The sequence below is a fragment of the Musa acuminata genome, chromosome BXJ1-6 (genome assembly GCF_036884655.1).
Source record: "Musa acuminata AAA Group cultivar baxijiao chromosome BXJ1-6, Cavendish_Baxijiao_AAA, whole genome shotgun sequence".
NCBI classification, from domain to species: Eukaryota; Viridiplantae; Streptophyta; class Magnoliopsida; order Zingiberales; family Musaceae; genus Musa; species Musa acuminata.
The window spans coordinates 11,786,176-11,811,876 of record NC_088332.1 but is presented as its reverse complement, the minus strand read 5'-3'; the positions used below and the strand labels follow the sequence as shown (position 1 = coordinate 11,811,876).

Below are 25,701 nucleotides of genomic sequence, written 5' to 3'. Positions count from 1 at the left end.
GCGATGATTACTGAAACGGGTCGGGAAAGTACCGAATCAGCTCTGGGAGGAGCGAGGAAGAGCGTGGAGATTAGCACTCTAGGGGATTGGATGATGGGGAGGGCTCGCGATGATTACTGAAACGGGTCGGGAATGCACACCGCCCCTCTCTTCTCCTAGCGAGCGAGAGAGACGAAGGAGGTTTGTTCACGGACGCCGTGAAGCGTACACAGTGTCGTTACAATCTTTATATTGTATGCTGGTTCCACGGTAACGATAGTATACTCAAGAGATAATATAAAGAACGTAACGACACGGTGTACGCTTCACGGGGTACGTAAATGACAGTAGAACAGACCTCCTATATCTCTTTCTCGCGAGGTCCACGCATAGTGGATCCGAGTCAACATCATCATACATGAAGATGGGCTCCCGATGATACCACCTAAAATATTTTTGTTATTTATATCAAGAAAAACCTAGAAGATGGGCTCTTATAATAATATATGAATCAAATCATATGAAAAAAAAAATGAGTCTTTCTCTTATTTATATCAAGAAAAACAAAGAAAAGAGTTGTCTGATTTAGTACAAGTTCCTAATAAAAGCTGCTAAGCTAAGATTACAGAAAGCGCAAAGGAAGTGCGCATGGCGGTCTGAACATGCAGTCATTTAAATTCCCACTTTTGAGTGCTTCTCTTTTGTTGCGCCACAAAACTTTTGCTCATTAAAAAAAAAACAAAAAAGACAATAAATCAAGTTTGCCTTTCTTTTTGTTTATTTGCAAAAAAAGAAAGTAAAGCTCAATGGGGACTTTTTGTGGAAATTATATAATCGTTCAATGTTTGCTTTTGTTGTGGAGAATGGAAGCTAGTTTCTCAGCATCCCCCCTTGACTGGAAGAGAGAGATGTTGCTGAATCTTCGTGAACCCTCTGTTTCAGAGCCACCAGAATATTGGGAGGGGACACCACCGGATAAGCTAATGATGCATTTAGCGTACGCCTGGGGTCTCAACCAGCAACAGCTTATTAAGTAGCATGTAACAAGTTTCTCATGGGTGTCTAATTCTATTTTTTTATCATCAGCTTTGGCTCATTAGAAAGATAATATAGCGTATGTAATGGAATCTACGAGAAAAATATGGAGCTTTTCTGGCAGAAATGTGATGACACTTATGAGTCACTCGTTCTTTACCAATCATCTCTGTTGATTTGTGTACAAAATTATAACATCATCTCTGTTGATTGTGTGCAAAAATCACTCTTATGAGGAGTCTACTCACATCATAGCGAGCTGTTCTTCACAGCTGATATGTTCTTTTTTTTGTGATAGAGAGCTGCAGGAATCACCATTCACATCAATTTAAGTATGAATATTACCAAAGAACCTACAAGTGGATAATACACCTACTAAGACACAACATACCCAATAAAAGATTCTTCCACTCTTATGAGCTCATCTGGCCCTGTCAGGCTTTTAGGAAGAAGCCAATCATTAGTACCGACGTTTTTTTGTTTGTAAATTCATTAGTATTTTCTTAAGCGTACACGCTTTGAGAACAAACACCAAGTATTTAGTTCTAGATTAAGAAATGAAAGACAGGTACTTACTGACAATCACAAAAACCATATATATCATTTTGCTATTTCATGTTTGTTATAGAAAAGGCATATATATACTATATGTATGTTTATGAGCTTGTATCAATGAGGAAACCCACAGAGCAATTATTCGGGCTCAAGTTGCATAAACTGTAGTGCTTAGATTGGTGGAAATGGCTACCTATTACATCCACACAATAAGAACAGGGTCATGAATTTGCTATGTGATTGATTAATCACTCTGTATGAAAATGATAACAAATTGAACTCATAAAGATACACAAGCTGCGATGAAACCAGCTAGACTAACTAGATAAAAGTGGAACCTTGATAAAGAATTGAACTTGCCAATTGTCAAAAGGTTGGATGATAGCCTAAAGAAACACAAATGATTGGTTGAACTAATGCCAAGGTGATCATAACAAAATTTCAAACTCATTGCAAGACAGGAAGAAGAAATTCTCATGACCATGTTGGATATATATATATATATATATATATATATACATCCAGAAATTATCACAATCCACGTATGCAATGAACACAGATGAAAGTGTAGTGTTTGGGCCTAAGTAGTTCTAAGGGTGGTACAAAGCACATGAACATTCCCATGCAAATCACCAACTGTTGCTTCAGTTGTTAATTTGTATTCATTATCAAATCATAAGCTTATACTGGAAGCTTTAAACAAAGATGATTGAGATGTGTTAAGAGAGGAAGAATAGAACTAAATAATGGAAAGACATCGAAAACATGTAGACACTCAAGAATCGAATGCCAGATTTCAAATGCTGATTAATCAATTATGTATTGTGCAATTATTTAAAGGAAATTATTTGTCATGCTTTCGTTTCTTCATTTAGTATTGAATTGGTCTGCTGCCATGTTTTTAGCATTCACCAATCTGTGGGATTGTGTTTCTTTGCCGATTTCCTTTGTCATTATAATTTAACAAACTCCTCTTCCACATTCTCAATGTTCATTGGTCCCTTCGATTGCATGCAAATGCTTCTTTGTTGAACTCCCCTTTTTCTTTTTGAGAATTCATCAACGATGGCCTCGTATTTGTTGTTCGTTACTCAATTCAATTGCAAGAAACACTTCAGCTAATAGTTCTTTTTCTATAGTTTCTTTTTTTTTTAGCATTTCATCTTACAAAATCAAACAAGTCAACATACAAGTCCTGGCTCACATAATGGAACAGAGGGTGTTGAAGACTTGTAACAGCTTTAGCATCAATTTCTCTCTCTTTTTTAATTTTTTTTCATTTGTACAAATCAAGTTAATCCACACATATGGAGAATGTAATTGACTGGTTAACCGGTAAGCCCTGAAAGCCAAGATGCAGACTACTAACTAACAACATATAAGAACCCGCACTTCGAAATATGCTAATGTTTTTGCTATATAGTGTGAGCTTTCTTAACTCTAAAGGATCCTCCGTTATCTCTGCTATCATCTATGCATGATATTGCATCTATTCCAGATGCAGTGTCTACCTCCCTGAAGGAATACAGGAACATGCACTTGCTAGAAATCATGTCATGCAAGGCCATTGCAGCAATAAAGACAACTCATACCAAGGGTAACACAAAGGAAATGGTACCATAACATGTCCTAGAATTCCTTGTAGAAACTTACTACAATATATTTGCACAATGGGTCCAGCCTCAACATGCTAATCTACATTTATAGTACTCAAGCAAACAAACAGCAGAAGTCGATAGCATGAGGAAACGAGGAGCATTTCGGGAATGAAAATGACGACAACAGCATATAAAGCATGAAAATATAGATACATTGTACCTTAAGTGCTCCAATTCTGCAATAAATGAGTAAGAATACACCACAATAAAGATGAAGATGAGGATAAAATGATACTTAAATGCTGAGGATAAAGTAATATGGAAGCATTAAAGATGAGAGCTCTTTCTTGTGAGATAAAAAGGGAAGGAAGAAACAGACCTTGATGGATAGAAAGGGGGCACGGCCACCCCGCCGCGTGAGAGCACAGTCCGGGAGACGCCGCATGTGGCCACCATGATCCACTTGTCTCCCACCACCAACCCCTGCTACAGCTCCGTGACCTCCAACATCGCCGCGGCGTCCACCTTCACGCCCACCTCCACGTCGCCGCCCCCTCACCCACCCGGGCGGCCCTCCGTCACAGCCACCTGCAGCCTGTCCCGGCACGCCCGCGCCACCATCCTTCCCCCATGCCCATCGTACACCGCGAACTACCCATGAGGAAACCTAAGCGAGGAGGCCCCTCCGACTCCGAGTGTGATTGCGATTGCGCCGCCATCCTATTGTGGCTGTCGGGGCTGCCGGCCGTTACGCTTGGGGGTTTCATGTGCCGAGCGCACGCGGCTTGACCCCTCTATTCCATGATACAACACCAGAAGGCCGCAACCACCGACCGTCGGATTGCCATGCGATCCACACGATCCCGCCCGCGTGTATGGGGCCCGTCAAGGGTCCAAGCCCCGCGACGTGGATCCCCGTGCGGGGGGACGCGGACGACGGAGGAACGTCGGTCCTTGGCGATTCGGACTTCTACCGAGTCGCCTCAGGGAGGAGCGAGGAAGAGCGTGGACATTAGCGCTCTAGGGGATTGGACGGCGGATGATGGGGTGTCGGTCGGCGTGGGTAGGGCTCGCGACGGTTACTGAAACGGGCCGGGAATGCACGCCGGCCCCTCTCTTCGCCTAGCGAGCGAGAGAGACGAAGGAGGTTTGTTCGCGGACGCCGTGAAGCGTACACGGTGCCGTTACGATATTTATAGTGTAGGCTACAGGGTAACGATAGTATACTCGAGAGACAAAACAAAGAACGTAACGACACGGTGTACGCTTCACGGGGTACATTAATGACAGTAGAATAGACCCCCCATGTCTCTTTCTCGCGAGGTCAACGCTGAGTGGATCCGAGTCAACATCATCATACATGAAGACGGGCTTCCCGATGATACGACCTAAAATAATTTTGTTATTGTGGATCAACCTTTTATACTAATATATGAATGAAATCATATGAAAAAAAATCAGTCTTCTCTTATTTATATCAAGAAAAACAAAGAAAAGAGTTGTCTTATGTAGTGCAAGTTCCTAATAAAAGCTGCTAAGCTAAGATTACAGAAAGCGCAAAGGAAGTGCGCATGGCGGTCTCTCCAAATGACGTGATCCGCAGCTGGAGGACGACGCGGTCGGCTTCCCAATGGCGAAGCATAGGTCGCCTCCTCGACGGAAGGCCCACGTCTCTACCTCGTCGCCCGCTTTTAGGAAGCTCCATAGCGCGAAGTACTTCAGCTCGTCGCCCTTGATGACGGTGCCCGCGCTGCCGTCCCAGCAGGTTAGCTTCAGGTAGCACCGGAACCTGCACCTGGTGAACACCACCACGGGCAGCCCGCCGTGCTCCCTTCCCGACACCATCGCCTTCCGTTTCTCTGCCTTGACTCCCTCGGTCACCCTGCTCCTCTTTCTGTCGTCGCCGACGAGGCTGGCGGATTCCCTTTCCAACTCCGAGAGCATGGGGACGAGGTTGGCCTTGACGAAGTCCTTGGGGAGGTAGAAGCGGTTCTGTTGCCGGACCAGGTCCGACTTCGACCAGGTCCGACTTCTCGATGGTCTTCTCGGCGATGAAGTGGATGTCGGTGACGCGCTGATAGGGATATAAACAGGAATAACCTTTGTATAGGAACAAATACTAGAAGACCAAAATACGCAGCGGAATAAAATGGAAACACAATCAAACAGAACACCAAGATATACGTGGAAAACCCCTTCAATGTGAAGGGTAAAAATCACGGGGCAAACTAGAGATAATCCACTATGAGAATAATGAATATACAAATCTCAATCTCTTGCCCAAAACCCAAGCAACAACCACAAGAGAATAACTGGGATACAAGGATCACGTTACTGCCCACAATATCTAAAACCTCCCAAGTAATCACAGCAAGAGCCTACTGTAGATTTGATCTAACCTGAGATGAGAACACTGCTAGATGATTGTGAACAGTCTCTCTGCGTTGTCCTTGTCTTCTTCCCTTTCTCTTCTGCCTTGTTCTCCTTCTTCTCTTTGGAATCTCGTCGCTACAAAGACCTGCCTCATTGCTGCCTTTTTATAGCTTTAATCTGCCTCTAAAACGCAGCCACCACACCCCCCTAATCTTAATTAGGGTTAGGTTAAGAGGGGGTGTGGCCGTGGGCTGATAAAGCCCACATGGGCTGATAAAGCCCACATGGGCTGAATATGGGCCATCAGCCCAACAACCTCCCCCTTCAGCCTATAAGGGAGGCTGTCCCATGACTCCTCAATGTGAAGCCATGTCGACCAACTGTCGGCATATCTCCTGTCTTTCTTTTGGTAAAGTCTTCGTCAACATGTCTGCTTCGTTGTCATCTGTATGAATTTTCTGAAGCTGCAACTGCTTCTCTTTCTGCTCACTCTCAACTGCTTCCTGGTAATTCTCTAGTTCACCTGCATCAGTAAGCATTACATACTCATCTGTAGAGTATCTTCTGGAAGGTTGACGTTGTCTAGAAGATCTTCTCAATTGAGGTTCTGCGGGAACTTGCTCTCCTACTTCTTCTTTCTCAACATGTCCTGCAGGTAAATCAATATCAGGCTCTACACTATTTTCCTGCACATCTCCCCCATCACCCTGATATACTGGAGGAATAACTGGGTCACAATCTGCTAATCCTTCTACAGAAGTCTTGGCTGGTGCCTTCTTCTTCAAATCCTCAAAGGTTTGATCCTCAAAGAAGACCACATCTCTACTCTTGAACACCTTCTGCTTTTCTGGATCCCAAAGCCTGTAACTAAACTGATCATGTGAGTAACCAAGAAAAATACATTCTTTAGATTTACCATCTAGCTTGGACCTCTCATTATCTGGAACATGTGCAAATGCACGACAACCAAACACTCTCAAATGCCTGTAGGAAACATCTTTCCCTGACCATACATGCTCTGCAACATCACCATCTAGGGCTGTACATGGTGATAAGTTGATCACATCAACTGCAGTCCTCAAAGCCTCATCCCAAAACATTTTGGGTAGCTTGGCCTGTGAAAGCATACATATGATCTTTTCCATGATGGTGCGGTTCATCCTCTCTGCAATTGCATTATGCTGAGGTGTACCAGGAACTGTCATCTCATGTTGGATCCCATGCGACCTGCAATAGTCATTAAACAATCCCATATACTCACCACCATTATCTGATCTTATGCATTTCAATTTCCTTTCTGTCTCCCTTTCAACCCTGGCATGAAACTCTTTGAAGACATTAATAACCTGATCTTTGGTCTTCAAAGCATAAGCCCAAACTTTCCTGGAAAAATCATCTATAAAAGTGACAAAATAAAGTGCACCACTTATACCAAGAACATCAACAGATCCACCAGGAGTTTTTGTCCTCAAAGGATCACATACATCTGTATAAACACGGTCTAAGGCATGCATTTTTCTAGACAAAGCAGCACTAGCAAATGAAACTCTATATTGTTTACCAGCCAAACAATCAATACAAGGGTTCAGATGTATACCTCTGAGATCTGGTAATACCTCTCTCTTGGAAAGAGCTTGCAGCCCCTTCTCGCTCATGTGTCCCAATCGCCTATGCCACAACTCCATACTGAAGTCTTTCTCTATAGCATTTAACTGCTCACCATAAGCTTTAGCCTGCAACCTGTACAAAGTATGACATTTCTTTCCATTAGCTATAACAAGAGAACCCTTACTGAGCTTCCATTGCCCTCTGTGAAATCTGCTTTCATACTCTTCATCATCTAGTCTTCCAACTGAAATTAAATTTAGCCTCAAGTCAACCACATGCCTCACATCCTTAAGAACCAACTTGCAGCCAAGGTTGGTCTTTAAATGGATATCACCCATGCCAATGATGTCTGCTGTGCCATAGTTGCCCATCTTGACAACACCAAAGTTTCCAGACCTGTATGTAGCAAAAAACTCCCTCCGTGGTGTAGCATGATAAGAAGCACCTGTGTCAATCACCCACTCAAGATCCTGACACACACAAGAAAAAATATCATCAGAAGGAGACAAAATCAAATAATCACCACCCTGCACTATAGCTGTAGTATTATCCTTTGACTCTGTAGACTCCACTTCTTTTCCCTTTTTCTTGTTCTTCTTAGGTTGCTTACATTGGTTCTTGTAATGTCCTTTCTCACCACAGTTATAGCAAACAATATCTTTTCTTGATCTTGACTTGCTCCTACCTATACGTGAACTGCTTCTAGACTTTGACATTCCTCTGTTCTCTGAGATAAGTGCCTGTGAATCATTCTGAGATGTTGCCGAACTTTTTCTTCTCAACTCCTCATTCAACAAACTGCTTGTTACTTGACTCATAGTGACAATACCATCTGGCACAGAATTACTAAGGGAAACCACCAGTGTCTCCCAACTTTCTGGTAATGAACTGAGAAGTAACAATGCCTGTAACTCATCATCAAGAGACATTCTCATAGAGGATAACTGGTTAGTAATACTCTGCATTTCATTCAAATGCTCAGCAATAGAAGCACCCTCTCTATATTTTAGGTTCACAAGTTTTCTGATCAAAAAAGCTTTGTTTCCAGCTGTTTTTCTTTCATAGAGACTTTCCAATTTTTTCCAAAGAGAATATGCAGAAATTTCAGTAGAAACATGGTGAAATACACTATCATCAAGCCACTGTCTAATAAATCCAATTGTTTTTCGATCTAACCTCTTCCACTCATCATCTATCATAGTTGTAGGTTTTGCACTATCCCCTTGCAAAGGTCCATACAAATCTTTGCAATACAAGAGATCTTCCATTCTTGGTTTCCATATCATCCAATTATTTCCATTCAAACTAATCATGCGAGAAATATTACTGGCCTCCATGTTCAAATACAAAAATTAAATCACCAAAATCCCGCTCTGATACCAGTTGATGGGGATATAAACAGGAATAACCTTTGTATAGGAACAAATACTAGAAGACCAAAATACGCAGCGGAATAAAATGGAAACACAATCAAACAGAACACCAAGATATACGTGCAAAACCCCTTCAATATGAAGGGTAAAAATCACGGGGCAAACTAGAGATAATCCACTATGAGAATAATAAATATACAAATCTCAATCTCTTGCCCAAAACCCAAGCAACAACCACAAGAGAATAACTGGGATACAAGGATCACGTTACTGCCCACAATATCTAAAACCTCCCAAGTAATCACAGCAAGAGCCTACTGTAGATTTGATCTAACCTGAGATGAGAACACTGCTAGATGATTGTGAACAGTCTCTCTGCGTTGTCCTTGTCTTCTTCCCTTTCTTTCTCTTTCTCTTCTGCCTTGTTCTCCTTCTTCTCTTTGGAATCTCGTCGCTACAAAGACCTGCCTCGTTGCTGCCTTTTTATAGCTTTAATCTGCCTCTAAAACGCAGCCACCACACCCCCTAATCTTAATTAGGGTTAGATTAAGAGGGGGTGTGGGCCGTGGGCTGATAAAGCCCACATGGGCTGAATATGGGCCATCAGCCCAACACGCGCTCCGCCGTCACCGATTCGGTCACCCACTTGGGCACGATACGCGGGCGGTACATGTCTCTGGCGACCTTCTTGCGCTTCTTCGACGTGCCCTCGCCGGGCGACGCGGGGGAATTAGGCGGCGGCGGCGGCAGGGGCTCCTCTGGCCCCTCTGTGGCCTCGCTGTTGGACTCGGACGTGACGGCTCCCATGGATGGATACCTTCAGCTTCTACCTTTCTTGAAGCAAAGGAGGGAAGATAGAGAGTGGAGAAGAAGGCAGCGATGGATGGACACCATCACTCTACGTGTGTGTTTATATAGGGATAGAAGAGACGCATGAGAATCCGAAGCCGAGGTTGATTTCTACTCGGACTCCGCTTTGCATTGTCTGAGGAAGCACAAATCGTCTTGGGAAAAGGAAACCGAGTGTGGATCGAAGTCTTCAACGGTTGGGGTGAGTGATTCCTTTTCCTTTTTCGAAATTAGATTCATTTCTGTTGGATTTCTTTTTCTCTTATTATTCTCTATATCTTAAATGATGGATTACGAGTGGCGTTTCATTTGGAATAAATACTATTATATCCAATAGACAAAAATTGTGTGCTACATGAAAAAGAAGACTGAATAATAATAATCTCTGAGAAGAAAAGAGAGCGATCAAATTAAGTCCCATTCGTAGAATGAAAGAGAAGATGGAATAGTGGTGACAGAGAAACCAAAGGTCTTTGCAACATTGCAGACGAGACTGGCAACTGTGCTGCTGCTCATATTTGATAGATAATAAATGTCGACATGGGTTGTGACACAGTCATCGACATGATGGCTGTGAACTAAGTTATAATCCATGGTTACTGGAATTGGAGCACACCATAAACATAATATGTAAAGCTTAATTGTGATGGATATGTGGTGAAAGATAAGTGATTTGGGTTTTCTTAAATTCAAAAAAAAAAAAATATTGGTGAACCATATTTTGCTGAATATATGTATATTAATTGATGAAATATTCTATATTGTTGTTTGTGAAAATTGAGATTTGAACTTATTAAGTGGAGTCACACATACTAATACGGATCTTAAATAGAAGATGGATTAACTAACTGGTTAGCCAAATATGCACGTTAATCAGACCATTCTTTTTTTCTTGAGGAGTGGAAGTGACTCTCTCAATTGAATCCTTTTTGGTATTGTGATCTAGAAAGCTATTTTTTGAATGTCAGCAATAAGAGTTAATATATTTATCTTTTTAAGAAAAAAAATTATTTTCCCATACAAGAATGTAGAACAATCACTTCAAGTGCTCATTATTTATTATTAATATCAACAATCCATTTTTTTCAAAAAAAAAAAGAAACTAAAATTAAAGAATTAATTTGAAAATTCAGATGAATGGTTGAGGTCAAAAGAAGTGAGACAAACAATTTTGTAACCGGACATGACCATGAAATTATCACTGGAGCCATCTTAGCTTGAGAAATCAATACAAGAATGCTTCTGTTATAATTCACAATCTACAAGTAGCATAATTCCACATCCCCAACATAAGTTTTCATATCTTTCTACACCAGTCTTTCATGGGAACTTTGACATCTAACCAGAATACATGTATAGCTGCACAACTAACCCAGGTGGTTGACATAGAATGAAATGACCTAGTCAACTTGATATATACACCATAATTTGCTGCTACATTCTTTTGAATATATATTTAGAAAAACAAAAAAAAATTTTGGAAAGGCACGAGTACGGTAGTAACTAGGAGCAAGAAGAACAATTCGGCGGGAGGCTATGCACCAATGCTTATTCAGCAGAAAAATCAGGCTCTGCTGGCTTCTGCAATAGCATCAAAGGAGGGGCCTTCCTGCTCTTGTGTCGGCGCAAGTTGCGCAGCACATTCGCTGCAAACCTCGAAGCGTACAGCGCGGCGCCAAGGCTCGGTGAACTAGCACCGCCGCTGACCATTGCAGCCTGCAACCTTTTCTCCTTTTCATGCAAAGAGTCTTCAAGCTTCTTTCTCGAGTATCTACGCCAAGCTGCCTGTATAAAACAAGCAGCCCATGTCCTCCATTGCTGCGAATGGTATCTAAATGAATGCTGCAGTTGTTTGCTATGCAGCCTTCTGAATTGTGTAGCAACAAACTTCAGATCATCAGCCATCAGAGCAAAAGCTTCGACTTCAGATAGTGTCTTAACTGTCCTTGTCGAGATAGGGAGGCTGGATGATGAGTAAGGGTCTAGAGCCCAGGTCAGAAGCTCTTCCCCGCAGAAATCTCCAGCCTTCAGAATGTCTGAATTGAAAAATCCAGTTCTTCCACCATTAGTGGTCATGCTCTCTAGCTTTCCTCGCATAATAAAGAGCATTTCATTTACTGGGTCTCCTTCACGAACGATGCAGCTGCATTTAGTGTATAAAACTGGTTTCAAACGATCAGACATGGCATCGATGAGTTGATCATCCATCTTCTCAAACATCGGAACCTACAAGGAATGATATGTGGATTGCATCATTTCTCCAAAGAACAACTCATCAACTACAAGTTTTCACTAAATCGTATCATAAGTATGATTCATTTGGAAGTGCAATGAAGAATATCAAACATTACTTCCATGTCTTGTGAACCAAAATATTAGTGGTGAGCTCCTTCAAACAAGGCAAATGTGATGACTCTGAACAACCAGGGCAAGGTACTTTTAGTATTCTGAAACACGAAAGATGACTCCTAAATGGGTTGGGCCTCACCTCTCATGCAGGGAAGACAGCCAACACCTATTCATACTCTCAATCTTCTAGCTAAATTCACCAATTCTGAATTCTCTATTGTTTCATACTCTCAATCTTCTAGCTAAATTCACCAATTCTGAATTCTCTATTGTGCTTCTTTCAAATCTCCCTATTCCTATTCACGATTCTTCTTTCTGAAGACAGATGCTCTAGAAAGACAAAAGCACCCGTCTCTCTGGAAACTAATCTCAGAAGCTAACCCATACCCAAAGTTCATATAACCCTAACCCATATGGTTTCTTCAAATCTCACCACCCTTACTCTCCCAATATAAAGCTAATTCTAACCTCAAACAATCAGAAATTGAACGTTTCAACAGATCAGAAGTGAGAATCAGACAAAAATGTGTTCCACTTGAATTATTTGATGTTGGAAATTATGCTTGCTTGTAATGATAACTTTCTGGAAAGTTAATTTTTAAGTTTTTAAAAAAATATTCTATCATTATAAGTTGTAACCATGACTAAAGGAACTTTGACATATAACAATATCCCTCTCATATACTAACATGTTGTCATGTTCTATAGTTAGCCATCGATCTAATATGCATTATTTATTTCATCCAGTAACATGTTTTGTCTAGTATCAAATAAATGACAAGAAAAAGTTGAAATTTTGAATTTTACAGTATTTTCATTTTTCAATAAATGACTGAAAATCATCTTTTACAGTGAGCTGTGAGCTGCAAAATGTTAACTCAATTAGACCTTAGTTTGAAACTAGAAACATTGATTCAATAATGCTGCTGGAGCTAAAATTACATGCAGTAGTCATGACAAAATCGTTACTGACGATTCTCACCACAAAAATATGGAACAAAATTGGAAAATGCAATTAGAGAAATAGAATATATGGAAATTTTAACATAAAAAATCCTACCCGCTTGAGGAGTGATAAGCAGAGATGGTGCTTTATATCCCTTCGAAGGTCTTTAGGAAGGTTATGAAGAAGATGCTCTTCATCTACTCCTCTTGTTTCTTGCCACCTATACTGCTCATAACGGCGTATTCTCTCCTTTAGGCTCTCAGGAAGGGATCGGTGAGACATCCACTGCTCTGCATCTCTCCTTTTTACTCTCATTTCTTCTATTCTGACAGTAGTTGATTGTAGATATGTCTGGAATAGCAAAAATGTTTACCAACCTAGGATTTGAAGAAAATATGGTTGTATTGACTTGGTGAATCAAAGCGCACACTGTTTGATACTAATATCTTAACCTTGGAAAATATGAAGAAAACGAAGGAATAAAGAGGATTTGCCATAAAGTCCTTCCATGAAGCTACATGAAGTGTGGACAAAAAGGCAGCAGTTTCAAAGAGATTCATGTCAAAGATTGGTGAATACATTGCACAATTAAAGATTTATACTTTGTCACGGACAATTATAGTTGTTAAAAAACCACGTACATATGTTACATGAAAGATATAAAGCAAATATCTCTGATTTCAAACATAGATAAAAAAAATGTAATCACAATCATGAGTGTGATAAATGATGAAAGCGGCGTACCTGCATATTGCCAATGAGAAGCGCAAACAGAACTAAGCCAAAGATGGAAACACAAACAGCAAAAATATTCTCCCAAATGTAAGTGCTTGTTTTAAGGTTTTGTCCAAGAGAACTGCAGAATAGTCATATTTTAGCTACAGAAGCAAAATGATGAAATGTGATAGTATTGAATCTGATCAAAGAAGTCCTTACATCTACCAAATCCTTATATCTACCATACAAGTGTCTTGAGTAAACAATGAAGTATCTAACGTAGATTATTCAGGTGTGTTCAAGAGCAATTAGATCCACTTAATTTAGTGAAGATTGCAACAGGTCAAATCATGTACGCACATATGTAAGTGCATCTGCTCCTGGTGCAAACACAAATATATTACACTGCATTTGTCATTCACAGATGGTTTGAACTATAAACCTATTGGGACAAATAAATGAAAATCAAAACAATGTTAAATACTCTTAATTTTCTCATGTAGAAAGATTTATAATGTTTATGATACTTAGCAATAAAAACACAGAAAAAAAGAAAGAAAAAAATCCTTCCAAAGATTCTTAAGTTTGCACAGATTATAAGAAAAGGATTATACTCAAAAAAACATTGAGAAATAATATTTTGTGTCCGTCAAAATCAATAAACATAGATTATAATTTTTTGTGCCTCACAAAAAATTTCTGATCGAATATATTATCAAATACATTATTACCTTAGATTTTGAAGCCCCCACCAAAAGCAATAAAAAAACTTCTCCAAGAACTTTTCTGATCGAACAACATTTTGCAGAGCTTGTAGATATATTCCGAAGTCAAAGATAGTCCCATTTTTGGGACTTATAGGGCAATCACCTCCCAGGAAACCATTATTCTGGTTGTTTTGCTGTCCACAGATTAAAGAGTCAATTTTGCAATCATGTTGGGCACAAGCTTTTCCCCAACAAGTGCCTTCACGTTCTATAGAAAGAAAATACCAAAATGCTCCCAGTATCTACAAGAAATTAAAACAGCAGGTCCAGATCAGCCAAAAGAAAGTTTAAGTTCTTCCATGTAAGCCAGATAAAATATCTTCTGCAAGTTATTGGTCGTATTATACATCAAAAATTGACTGAAAATTTAGAAAATGTACTATAGAGACACAACCTATATATACTTCTTTTTCTTTGAGCAGTGCGAGAATATTGCTCAATGAACTGAATCAGCTTGCCAACTATTGGTAAATGCATTAAAGATGATGAAAAATAGGACATTCTCAGCAATTTGATATGCAAAAACAGAAAAAAGATATATATAAGCATTCATACTAAAGAATTTTTGTGAAACAATCTCAATGTCATTTCTTTCATGTTAAACAAAGGAAGTGAGAGCCAACAGATCCTTGATAGGCTTATACTGCACTGTTGGAAAACAGATCAGCTCAAAAAGAGGATATATCTGATCAAATCTTAAACTATATGATGCAGAATAGAAATTGGTGAAGTCGAAGATGTTAAGTCCAATAGAATAGTGGAGAACTTAAGGTCCGATTACTATTATGGCTGATCAAGCTTCGGCAACACTCAAATAGCTGCTGTCATATGACTTATAACAATAAAAAAAGGACAAAAATAACAAGATCAAGAATTAAAATATCGATCAGTATCAGTTACTCGAAATGTACAACACTAGTATACCAAGCAGGGTATACCGACTTGTACCACATGCTATCACGAGAGAAACAATAAAAAGTTCAATATTGAACACAGGTATACTAAGCAGGATATACCAACTTGTACCACATGCTATCATGAGAGAAAAATAAAAAAATAAAAATAAAAAGTTAAAATATTGACTAATACCTACCCATAAGGTCTGACCTTGGTCCTTGGTCAGGCCAATAGATACTAATCGATAGTTCCTTGAATGAGATAATATGATAACAACCAAAATAAAGATGATTGAGGAAAGATTTTCCTAATTTAGCACATAATATGCAAATGATGAGAGTTTTGATCATGACTGTCATACCATATCAGAGAACTTGCATGGATATATTGACTTTGCAGACAATCCTAAAAGGATCACATATGAAATTACAGAGTAAACTAACATCATGTAAAGTTAAAAAAATTAGCAATTATATAATCAAAAACTAATTAGAAATGGATTTTGAAATTTATAAAATGGAAAAAAAAAGATAGATTTATGATGTGGAAAATTAATTAGCTCTTAAATTCTAAACATTAGAAGTTTAATTTTAACTTATATACAGATTTTGTAGCCAAACCTACATTAAAATTTTAATATAAATTATAATCATTTAAAATCAAAAAAAATTCTTAAGTTTTTTCTTTTTTTTTTACTTTATACTAAAAACATATTTTTTGGTTAATTGCAATTCTTCTCGGCCCAATCATGTTTTCCCTAGCCAATCTCAACCATGCTAACATTGCCCAAAACAGAAGTTATATCCAATAAGTTATAACTTGAGAGTTTCTAGTTTTAACAAAAATCTAACCACTGAGTCCTATATTTGAGCCAGCCATGCATACAGTTTTTTATTGGTGAAATTCGATTATAAAAGAACTTCTTGGCCAGCCATGCATACAGTTTTTCCTGTATTTGAGCATGGAAATACAGAACATGCAACCAAGGCATAGAACTTGGAGTTGTACACATTCTTTGTCATACTTCCATGTAACGACTCTGCAAACTGATGATAGCCCATCTTAGTCTCCATCCCTTTCTAAAATTTGATGGCCAAGTAGTGGTACTGTTAAGATAAATTCCACCAAATTCTACTAGTACCCCACAAAAGGAAAGAACCTTCAGCTATACAAAGAAAAGCATCTTATCTCTTAAACAACTAGGAGCACCTAAAAAATCTTTCAAAGGTCTGTAGCCAATCAAGAAAATTCCTAATTCCTTGCAGTGATCCCTAATGACCAGATTTCTCTATTATACTTACAATTGATGAACGCCTTAGATTAACTCGATTTCATATAGGTAATTACTGAAAATAAGCAATGCTACTTTGAAGTTCCAATCACCTTCCATCACCATAACTCATTGTGGCTATGAAAGCATACAGGAAAGTCTTCTACCTCACACATAGCAACTGTATGCTGTGACTAATTAAATTTTTTGTAAATTCATAATCAACGTGGACAAGTCAAAATGGAAATGAAGTTCAGAATTAGTCACTAATGTGCAAAGGAACAATTCTAAGAATGTAGAGGGCATAGTTGGAAAAAAAAAGAAGAGGAATCAAAGGAAAAGATGATGCGTACCAAACAAAGGACAGTGAAGCCCTGACAGGACAAGCTGTAAATAAAACTTATCTACAACATGATAAGTTATTGTCAAAAAGAGGTAAATGACTACAACCTCATGAATGAAAAAATTTTAAAATGAGACAAAAGGGATCAAGAAAGGAACCCTTAATATTCACATGCAACTCCTGGTTCAGGACAGTAAAGCTACAAAGTTCTAGGAAATATTTCTCTACTGTCCTCCACATTGAAGTAGCTGGTTGGACCTTGTGTAAATATGAAGAAATCAACTTCAATTTTTAATTTCAAACTGCAGACATCTTGTTAAAACATTATCATGATTCATGGATGATATTCCTAATTATGCAGCAAAGAAACCCCTCATCTTAGGGGTCCATAGATAAGGCTGCTGAATCTCTGAAGCCTAAACTAATCCCAGAATGACATTTTGGAGACCAGGGATCAGTGGACTGAAACAAGAACAAAACATGAACCACAACTAGCAGATGTTGCCAGAATTAGTATAGTCTTTTAAAAATCACCAAAATAAAAAAAAAATTAAAATTGAAACTTCAAGTAAACTTACATGACTTGCAAGCATGTAAAGTAAAAGGTTAAAAGCAGCTCCAACCCATGCTGTTTCAGCAATTATACCAGCAGATCTTGTAACTTCAAGATACAATGGTATGATCCTAAGAACTCTTGGCACGTATTGGAATATAACAGCAAACATCAGTGCATTCTTTGCATTCAGGAGTGCTGAACCTTCAAGTTTGGGTATTATGAGCAATATCATAATCTGTTTGGATTTATAAAAATGTTATCAGTAACTGTAGCTAAAGTAATCAGTGATTTTAATAAAATACTGACTGTGACAACCATAGCTGCCATAGAAAATAGTTCTACCCTATAAGAAACTAAAATAAAGAATGAAAAGGAAACAAAACTGCACATCATGTACTCATTTCAAAGCAAAGAATTTAGCAAGTTGATATAAATCTAACCATAATTGGACAATTACAACAAATAGGAAGACCACAACCTAAAGATCTGTGCCTCAATTGATTTTCATTTATATTTTTATAATAATTTGTTGTCAAAGCTTCGATTTTTTCCTGCATGATGGCAATTTACTAACCTAAAGCATGGAATAACAATCATCATTTAAGGAGAATTTTAAAGCATGGATTTTATAGCGTATCAAGAAGAATTTTAAGTCATTCTTAATCTTATCAATATGAATATTGCATAGTTATGGCAGTAAAAATGGGAAAAATTGAAACATGTCACATAACGTCAATCCTCGCCCACTGACAAAGCAAGCCCACTAACTTTTAGGTGAAAACACTAAATATAGGATTACTTTTCTGCTCCAAATTTCTAATGTGTGAGCAAATCAGGAAGGCCTCCTATTAGACTAACAGTTTTCCTGTACCAGTACAGGTGTAACACAACAATTTAGCAACACTGACACCCACAAAGGTGCTCTGATAACAACATGGATTGATCCATGGTAGAGATACTTGCAACAAAGTAGAACATTGTCCAAAATAGTTAACACGGAGCTATTATTTTGGGTTCCATGATTCTATAAGTATGATCTTTGCACATAAATAATGTAGGACTGACATGCCAACATATTTGCAAATATTTTCTCCCCTTCAAACTCCAGCATAGTTGCCAGGTTTCTTAGTTACAGTGAATATAATACCATAATCAACCAATCCTAAGTCATGGTTAAATCCCCTAATATGTTGATTGGTCCTGATCACATCCATGGTTTTAAGTGCCCCACATTGAAATATGGACCTGCTTGGCTTTGCTACTGGTAATACAGGATACTTTATGTGGCATATGTTAGTCCCCCAATGTGCATAAGAAAATCCTTAATACTCATACATCAAGAAACCTAACATTGCAGTTCTTAGATATCCCCTCTTGCAAGCTACAAATAATCAACTATGCATCCCAATAAACCGTGATCTAGTAGAAAACCAAGCATGCAGTTCCATTAGCATCATTCATCATGCCTATGGAACACAGGGATGATGACAAGGACTTTGGAATTTAACTGCACAAACTATAATTGCCAATAATCCAATATTAGTGAAAGATGAAAATGTGGTACCAAAAAGATTCACAATGACCCAGGCTGATAGTGATTAGTGAATGTCATTCAAGGGAGTAGCTTCCTGATTATTAGAAAAAACAAACAAGAAACCCAAACATGGTCCTCAACAGTCTTTCTTACAAGCAAAATGATAAGCTCAATAAATTATCTGCTTGTGTAAATTAAAATTAGCAGTAAAAAGTTTGCAGACTAATTTCCTTAGTCTTTGTTTAAATAGATACGCTTCGCCTCTTACTAATGTTAAAGTACTGATATATATATAGACAATAATCAAAATCCACTACCTAAATAAATATCATGTTTTGACAATAGAAATGCATTCATGGATAGTACATAGAATGAGTTTGATACCTGTGGAAGTGGAAAAACAGCAAGAATGTCAATTAGGAAATATGATGATAAATATCGCTTGGCTATTGCTGACAAATCTTTGACCAAAACTCCCCTTCCAAATACCCTAGATGAAGGAGCGATGAACCCAGTTCGAAATTGAAAAACAATATGGACCAAGTAGAAGATATCTGTGAAAAACCGCAGTACACTTGCAGCAATTTCTAGTTTTTTATCCAAATAAAGACAATTATTGTCACCATCAATAACTGGAATGTAGAAGAACAAGGGGTCCACAGACACAGCAACTATGCAGGATATGACAAATATTTTGTTCCACCTTTGAAGAAACGGTCCTTGAGGATCTAGAATTTTCTTTTTAGACTTTGGTACCCCCGCAGATGAATTTGTAGAAGACTGAAACTTAAAAATGCTTCTAACCCAATCAAATCCTCCTTGAAAAATCCTTTTTACTGAACTAAGACTTCTCTGTTTTCTGCCTAAAAAAGCCCTTTCTGAATCCAGGGATTGCTCTGAACTCCAGTCATGAAACCTGTGAACAGAGAGGCAATGATGACACAATGATCACCACTAACAATTCCATTTCAAAGCTTGATATGTTTTCTCAAATCTACATAAGTCATATTGGTTACCACTTTTGTGAAATAGCGCAACATAAATCAGAGAGAAGAAGAAATTGACTAAATAAGCATTAGTTACTATTTGAAATTTCACAATCCTGAGAAAAGTGAAGACATTTTCTCTGAGACTGATAAACAAAAAATTATCATGCTTAAAATGCAGAACATTTTCCTGACACTGTAATAATATCTATGTTCATGTTACACACTATATAGCACCTTCCTGAAGCTCACTTAATTTCAAAGTATCACCCTGCATTATGCACAGATACAAATACTCTTGGTGTTTGGTTTCAAAATCAACAAAAACAAAGCATAATCACTGTTGCATGGTCCTAGATACAAGATTATGCTAAAAACAGGGGGTGTGATTCCCTTTGCCTATTAAATTGTATTTTTTAGAGTAATTGCATTAAATGCCTATTAATTTCATCTTATTAATTAAAGGATGAAATACAAATAAAATTGATTGAGATATAAAAGATTAAGACCATTAAATATGATATTCCCTTTGTAATTGCATGTATTTCCTTATCTCAATATCATCAACAAGCACCCTCTGGTTTTCAATATTTATGCATCTAACATAACATAAAGTTATAAACCTTTGCTTCTTTTCCCCTATCTTTAACATTCTTTTCTCAACATCTTTCTTCCTTGCAAGAAAATCTACCATAAGCCTTGTTTTATGAATTTCAAAACAAAAAAAAACTTATTATCATGGAAATATTAAGCAGGACAATTTAATGAATATAGATCACCTTCCCTTTTCACTTCCTGAAGTTCCTTCAATAAAAAGGTCCTAAAAAAGAAATGGCAAGCTTCTATTACCGAATTACACTAAAAAATTTATAAAGAAGTGTAGAATCCACAAACTTCACTTGAGAATATTTGAAATTTAATGAACTTGTAACAAATAATCCAGTATTTTTCAACCACAAGTGAAAGAAAGCTGTAGAGCAGCACTAATTGCTTTAAAACAACCAGCCTTGTAAACAGCAAAAAACAAGGTTCCAGTAGGCAGGGTAGCACTACAAAGTACAAAGTATCTTCAGTAATGGCCAACAGAATTTACTGCACTAAAGGAACAAGCTGCAGACATGAATTAACATTAAACCCAAATAATGACTAACCTCACAAATTTATCCTCCCGATGATTCATAGCTTCAGCTTAATTGTAGTGCAGTGCCTACTAAAGAGAACTGAATTTCATGATCACGAACACCAGCATCTATTGCACAGACTAAACTAATCGCCAGCCTTTTTCAAGAAGTAGTGGAAAGCAGCAAGAACAAGAACTACAGGCTGTTCTGCAACAGGTAAGTAAAATATTCGCTCAGGATAGAAACAAACATCATTTTATATAACAGTTAAAAGACTGTTATCATGATTGTTTCAGAGTAGGCACTCTTTCTTGTTAAATTAGTAAATAATGCACATATTTATGTGGAGCTAAGATGTAAAAAAAAAAAGATATGATCAAGCATAATGTTGACAAATTATAAAAGGGACAGAGAAAGATACACAGACAGTAACATGCAGAAGGACAATCAAAGCAAGTTGAAATGATGCATGTCTAAATAGGTCATGTTAATGATATTATAGTGTTTATACTAGGTTTTGTCACACTTGCTTGATTGGGGTTTATATTATCAAATACACGGACAGTAACATGCTGAAGGACAATCAAAACAAGTTAAAATGATGCATGTCGAAATAGGTCATGTTAATGATAATATAGTTTTTATACTAGGTTTTGTCACCCTTGCTTAATTGGGGTTTATATTATCATTCAGGTCAAGCAAATATTGCCAAGATAGACAGAGCATTGATATGAAAAAGGAAAGGCAGAACATTATCGGAAGCTTCAGTTTAATTTCTGGTTCATGGCTGAACCAAAAATTAAAAACTCAAAGCGTCAACTCAAAACTCAGCAGGTTTGACTCAACTCGTCAAGTTTTAGAGCCAACCCAACAATTATTAGGTTAAAACTGTGTCAAACTTGACCCTACTAGGGTGAGTTACTTAAAAATAAGACATTGATGAACTTCGATGACATTGTGTGGTTTAGGTTAATATCCAAGAACTACAAGATATAGATCAAGTCAAGAATTAAAATTTCGTACCATACCAGTGTTTCTAGCTTTGCTCAGTACGGTATTGTACAATGTACCTAGCGGTATGCCTAAAAAAATATAAAAATCAATTTTAGTACCGAGTAGTACTAAATATATAAATATTATATATATATATATATATATATATATATATATATAAATCTTCGATGGCATTATTCCACCCTATCCCCATACTATATGCATTGATGAAGACAATCCATCTAAGTCATGCATAGACAACGCTTGAATGTGAAGTTAGGCATACAAGATCACTAAAAGAAATAATAAAATATATATCTTTTTATATAAAAATATAAAAATGAAAAATCAATATATAAAAAGATAAAGATACGGTGTACCGAGCGGTCACCTCGTCTGTGGCCTTCGACGTCAGGGAGGTGAGGAGAAGAAAGACAACATAGATATCGGAAGGTTCTCCGTGCAACAACAACGGATAAAGGAGACCGTTCAGAGATAAAGAAGGTCGGGGTCTTCGCTGCCTTCCTCGCAGCCGCCTCTTTCGCTGCTCTCGCCGTTGCCTCCCCTGATCCCTGCGCCTCGAGCTCCTCCTCCAAAGAGGTACAACTCTCCTTGTCGTTACCTCCTGGATCAGGATCGTCGAGGGAGGGTGGCGCTGGATCAGGATCGAGAAAGGGTGTGAAAGACAAGTTTGCGCTAAGGTTCGATGGGCTCAGGTTCATCGAGATGCTAGTGATGGCGCATTGATGACTCCGCAATACTCTTTCTCAACGCTTCTCCCTCTTCTTCGATGCTTCTCCTTCTTCTTTGAACGCTCTCTTCTTCCTTGCCTCGCCTCACCGCAGCCAAGCTGATACCACCAGATAGCAAGCGGTTCGCATGCCGATCAACTGGTGAACCGATACGTACCGCCCGGTACATATTAAAAACCCAGGATCAGGTATTAAACTACAATGCAAGTATTTCACACCATATTCTCCTTGGCCTCACCAAACTATGTCATGCGCCCCTCACCATGTCATGGTGGCCTGACCACGTCATTTTGCTGATGCTCCTATCCCCTTTCACCATCATTTCCCACTGCTGAATTCACTTTTGGAGGTGTAACAGCACTGATGCTATTCTTGTATTTTGTGAGTCTTGTCAAATGATTTTGTTTCTTTTATTATTACAATATTTCAAAAGATTTGAGGTATTTCTCTTTGCAAAAGAAAAGCTTGTATCTAAAGTATTGATTCATCAACATTTACTGATCTCCATTATTATCTTACACCGAAAGTGACACCATAACCTATCTGATTTTGCTCTTTGAAAATAATGTTATGTTCTTTAAGAAAAAAAATCTCGCTCTGATTTTTATATATGCAAAAAATTATAATGAGTTTTATTTTCTTTTACACCCACAGCAGTGCTTCAAAGAAGAAGAGCTCTGCTTTTCTTAAAGTAGGGATAGACTAACTTTAGACATAATTGAATACACAAGGCACAAGCATACTTGTCATAAACAAGAACAAAAGAAAACATCATCATATTATTATCATGCAATGTTGATCAGTAGACTTAACTCACTTGACCTCTAAATTGAGTTGTATCTTTCAATTAGAGAACCATAGGCTTGAACTAAATTATTAGATGCTCTAGTTCAACAGTTTATGATTCAGAATTTTCAATCTTGACCATGAATATAATTAAGATTAACAAATTTTCAACAAATTATTAAAAAAACACAAATAGCAAACAATTGACTATTAGCAAGTAATTCAAAACTAGATCATAAGGAACTACTGGGGAGTTCATGTAAGAAACATCAGCATCGTTATCCGAATGTGATTGTTCATAATACTGCTGAGTGTGTCAAACCAGCAGTATGGAAGAGAAAAGGCATCCTCATGCTGGACATCTTGTTGATCTTTACTTTGATTCATAAAAAAATGCAAGTACTACAACAAAAAATGTGTAAACAATATAATAGGAAGATTGTTAACATTGCTTTGGATTGGACACTTTCATTCATATCGAGTAAAATTAACCATCTTTTTCATTTTCAAGTGTTCTTGCAAAAGTTTGATAAATGTTACCATTTAAACATAGATATTAGGAATGTTAAGAATGATATGTATAGCTGTACCAGTTATGGTTTGCATATTGACATTTTGTCGTCACTCACATGAATTTTTAACCTCCTTTAGGAAATATAGTTTTTCTTTTACCTTATCATGTTTCTTGTGTACAACCATGGCATGCAACTGAATTAATCATTACATGAGTAATTGATTGCAGTTTCTTACAATCTTGATTGAAGATTTTCAACTCTTGGAATCATGCCACGAGTAACAATTCTACCTAACAGATAAGCCCAAATCTATGAGCCAGAAGACGATTTACCGCTAGGCATGCAATTTCACCTAAGCATTCCACTTGACCATGTTACGAACTCACAACTAGCTAACGGTACAATCTTGGCTCCGCTTTCATTTATACCTCACGCATATTCAACTCAGAAAGGTCCACGGGAAGATCTCGAGAAGGAAATCGACCTCCAGCGACAAACATGACTCCACAAAGGTAGAGAAAATTTAGAGCTTTAAATCCCATGTTACAAACAGAATTAACGACAAAACAAATCTTAAACCAGAACGATCAAGAAACTCCGGCTCCAAAGAAGTCCACATGGGGAAAGAAATCTACCGAGTCGGCTCTAAATCCTCCTCTGTTGATCCACATACGATCCAAGAAAACAACTTAATAGGCAAACCCATCCAAAGAAAACAATTTGACAGCCGAACCCATCCAAGAAAACAAGAAAGGGGAGATCAAACCGAAATCCAACGCATGACAAGAAGGAACCGAACTCTAAGCCAAATCGAGAAGGAAAGCCATAGCGTACCTCCTCCTGGTCTGCGATCGAGAAGAAGTCGTCCTCCACTCGCTGGGAGGTTTACTTTCTTGGCGTCATTGAGAAGGCGATTAACTGCCACCAAGCATTATAGTATTGGAGTAGTTGCCATAATTTAAAGAGCAGAGAAATTTCGTCGATGCTTCTCTGGACGTGGACTGGTTCAGCAGGGAGCGGCGCCCCGGGGGGAACGGTGGAATATCGCGTCCCGTGGTGGGTATCCGCCCGGATACCATATCCATCCTCGATCCCTCGACGAGCGAACGCGATCGCTGCGGGTGAGAGGATTCGGCGTCCGGAATAAGGTATCCATCTCGGGGGTAGCGGCGGTCCCCGAGGTATACGGCGAAGGTTGGCTGGAGTTGTCGAGCTACCCAGTCAAACGGTGCGAATCCTCTCCAATGATGTCTGCAACTAGGAACTTCCAGTACGCGTATCAGAGCCGACCATCCCTTGGGATCAGGACCGTAAGATCAATTGCATAACAAGCGCAGCAATCAGAGATGAAGCGAGTTGACCGATGCCGTCCTCTCCAACGATGTCTGTAACTGGGAACTTCCAATGCCAGTATCAGAGACGTCCAACAACAATTCGGGACCCGACCGTCGCTTTCGATCAGGACCGTCCGATCAAGTGCACGACAATTTGGTCGTTGTCGATACCAAGTCAAACGGTGCGGATCCTCTCCAATGATGTCTTGAACTGGGAACTTCCAATGCAAGTATCAGAGACATCCATCGATTCCGGATCCGACATCACTTTGGATCAGGACCGTCCGATCAATTAGATAACAAGCGCAGTAATCGGAGAAAGAGAGTCTGTCGCTGTCGATGTGTTCTGCTACACTCGGTGCCGCTTAACCACGAAGGAGCCCTTCGCAGCGGAATCTTTCTCGTGCAGGTTGATTTTTGAAAGTCGCCTTCTTCTCGTCGGTTTTTGCTCGTCAACGAAGTGAC

General features: G+C 38.5%; 1 protein-coding gene across 6 annotated transcripts; it reads right to left on the bottom strand.

Moving 5' to 3' along the window:
- Positions 1–10,836: 10,836 nt before the first annotated feature.
- On the bottom strand, positions 10,837–25,514 carry LOC135586094 (cyclic nucleotide-gated ion channel 1-like). 6 transcript variants are annotated; one of them, XM_065187266.1, is made up of 8 exons: positions 24,331–25,514; positions 20,887–21,063; positions 19,134–19,665; positions 17,238–17,450; positions 14,114–14,391; positions 13,410–13,521; positions 12,780–13,016; positions 10,837–11,596 (listed from the first exon to the last, which is right to left on the bottom strand). In XM_065187266.1, exons 2-8 carry the CDS (start codon positions 20,913–20,915, stop codon positions 10,919–10,921), a joined length of 2,079 nt encoding a protein of 692 aa, XP_065043338.1. In that variant the 5' UTR covers positions 20,916–21,063; positions 24,331–25,514; the 3' UTR covers positions 10,837–10,918. The 6 variants fall into 6 exon arrangements, with proteins under 6 accessions (XP_065043338.1, XP_065043339.1, XP_065043340.1 ...); XM_065187267.1 differs by having other exon boundaries at positions 24,538–25,514; XM_065187268.1 differs by having other exon boundaries at positions 20,887–21,058; positions 24,538–25,514.
- Positions 25,515–25,701: the final 187 nt, after the last annotated feature.

Excerpts from the sequence above, each read along its gene's own strand:
- LOC135586094 (XM_065187266.1), bottom strand. The coding sequence starts at position 20,915 with ATGAATCATCGGGAGGATAAATTTGTGAG. Across the intron at positions 19,666-20,886 it reads CGGGAGGATAAATTTGTGAG|GTTTCATGACTGGAGTTCAG; the intron begins GTTAGTCATTAT and ends CTCTGTTCACAG. Across the intron at positions 11,597-12,779 it reads GCTTATCACTCCTCAAGCGG|GTTCCGATGTTTGAGAAGAT; the intron begins GTAGGATTTTTT and ends CATTCCTTGTAG.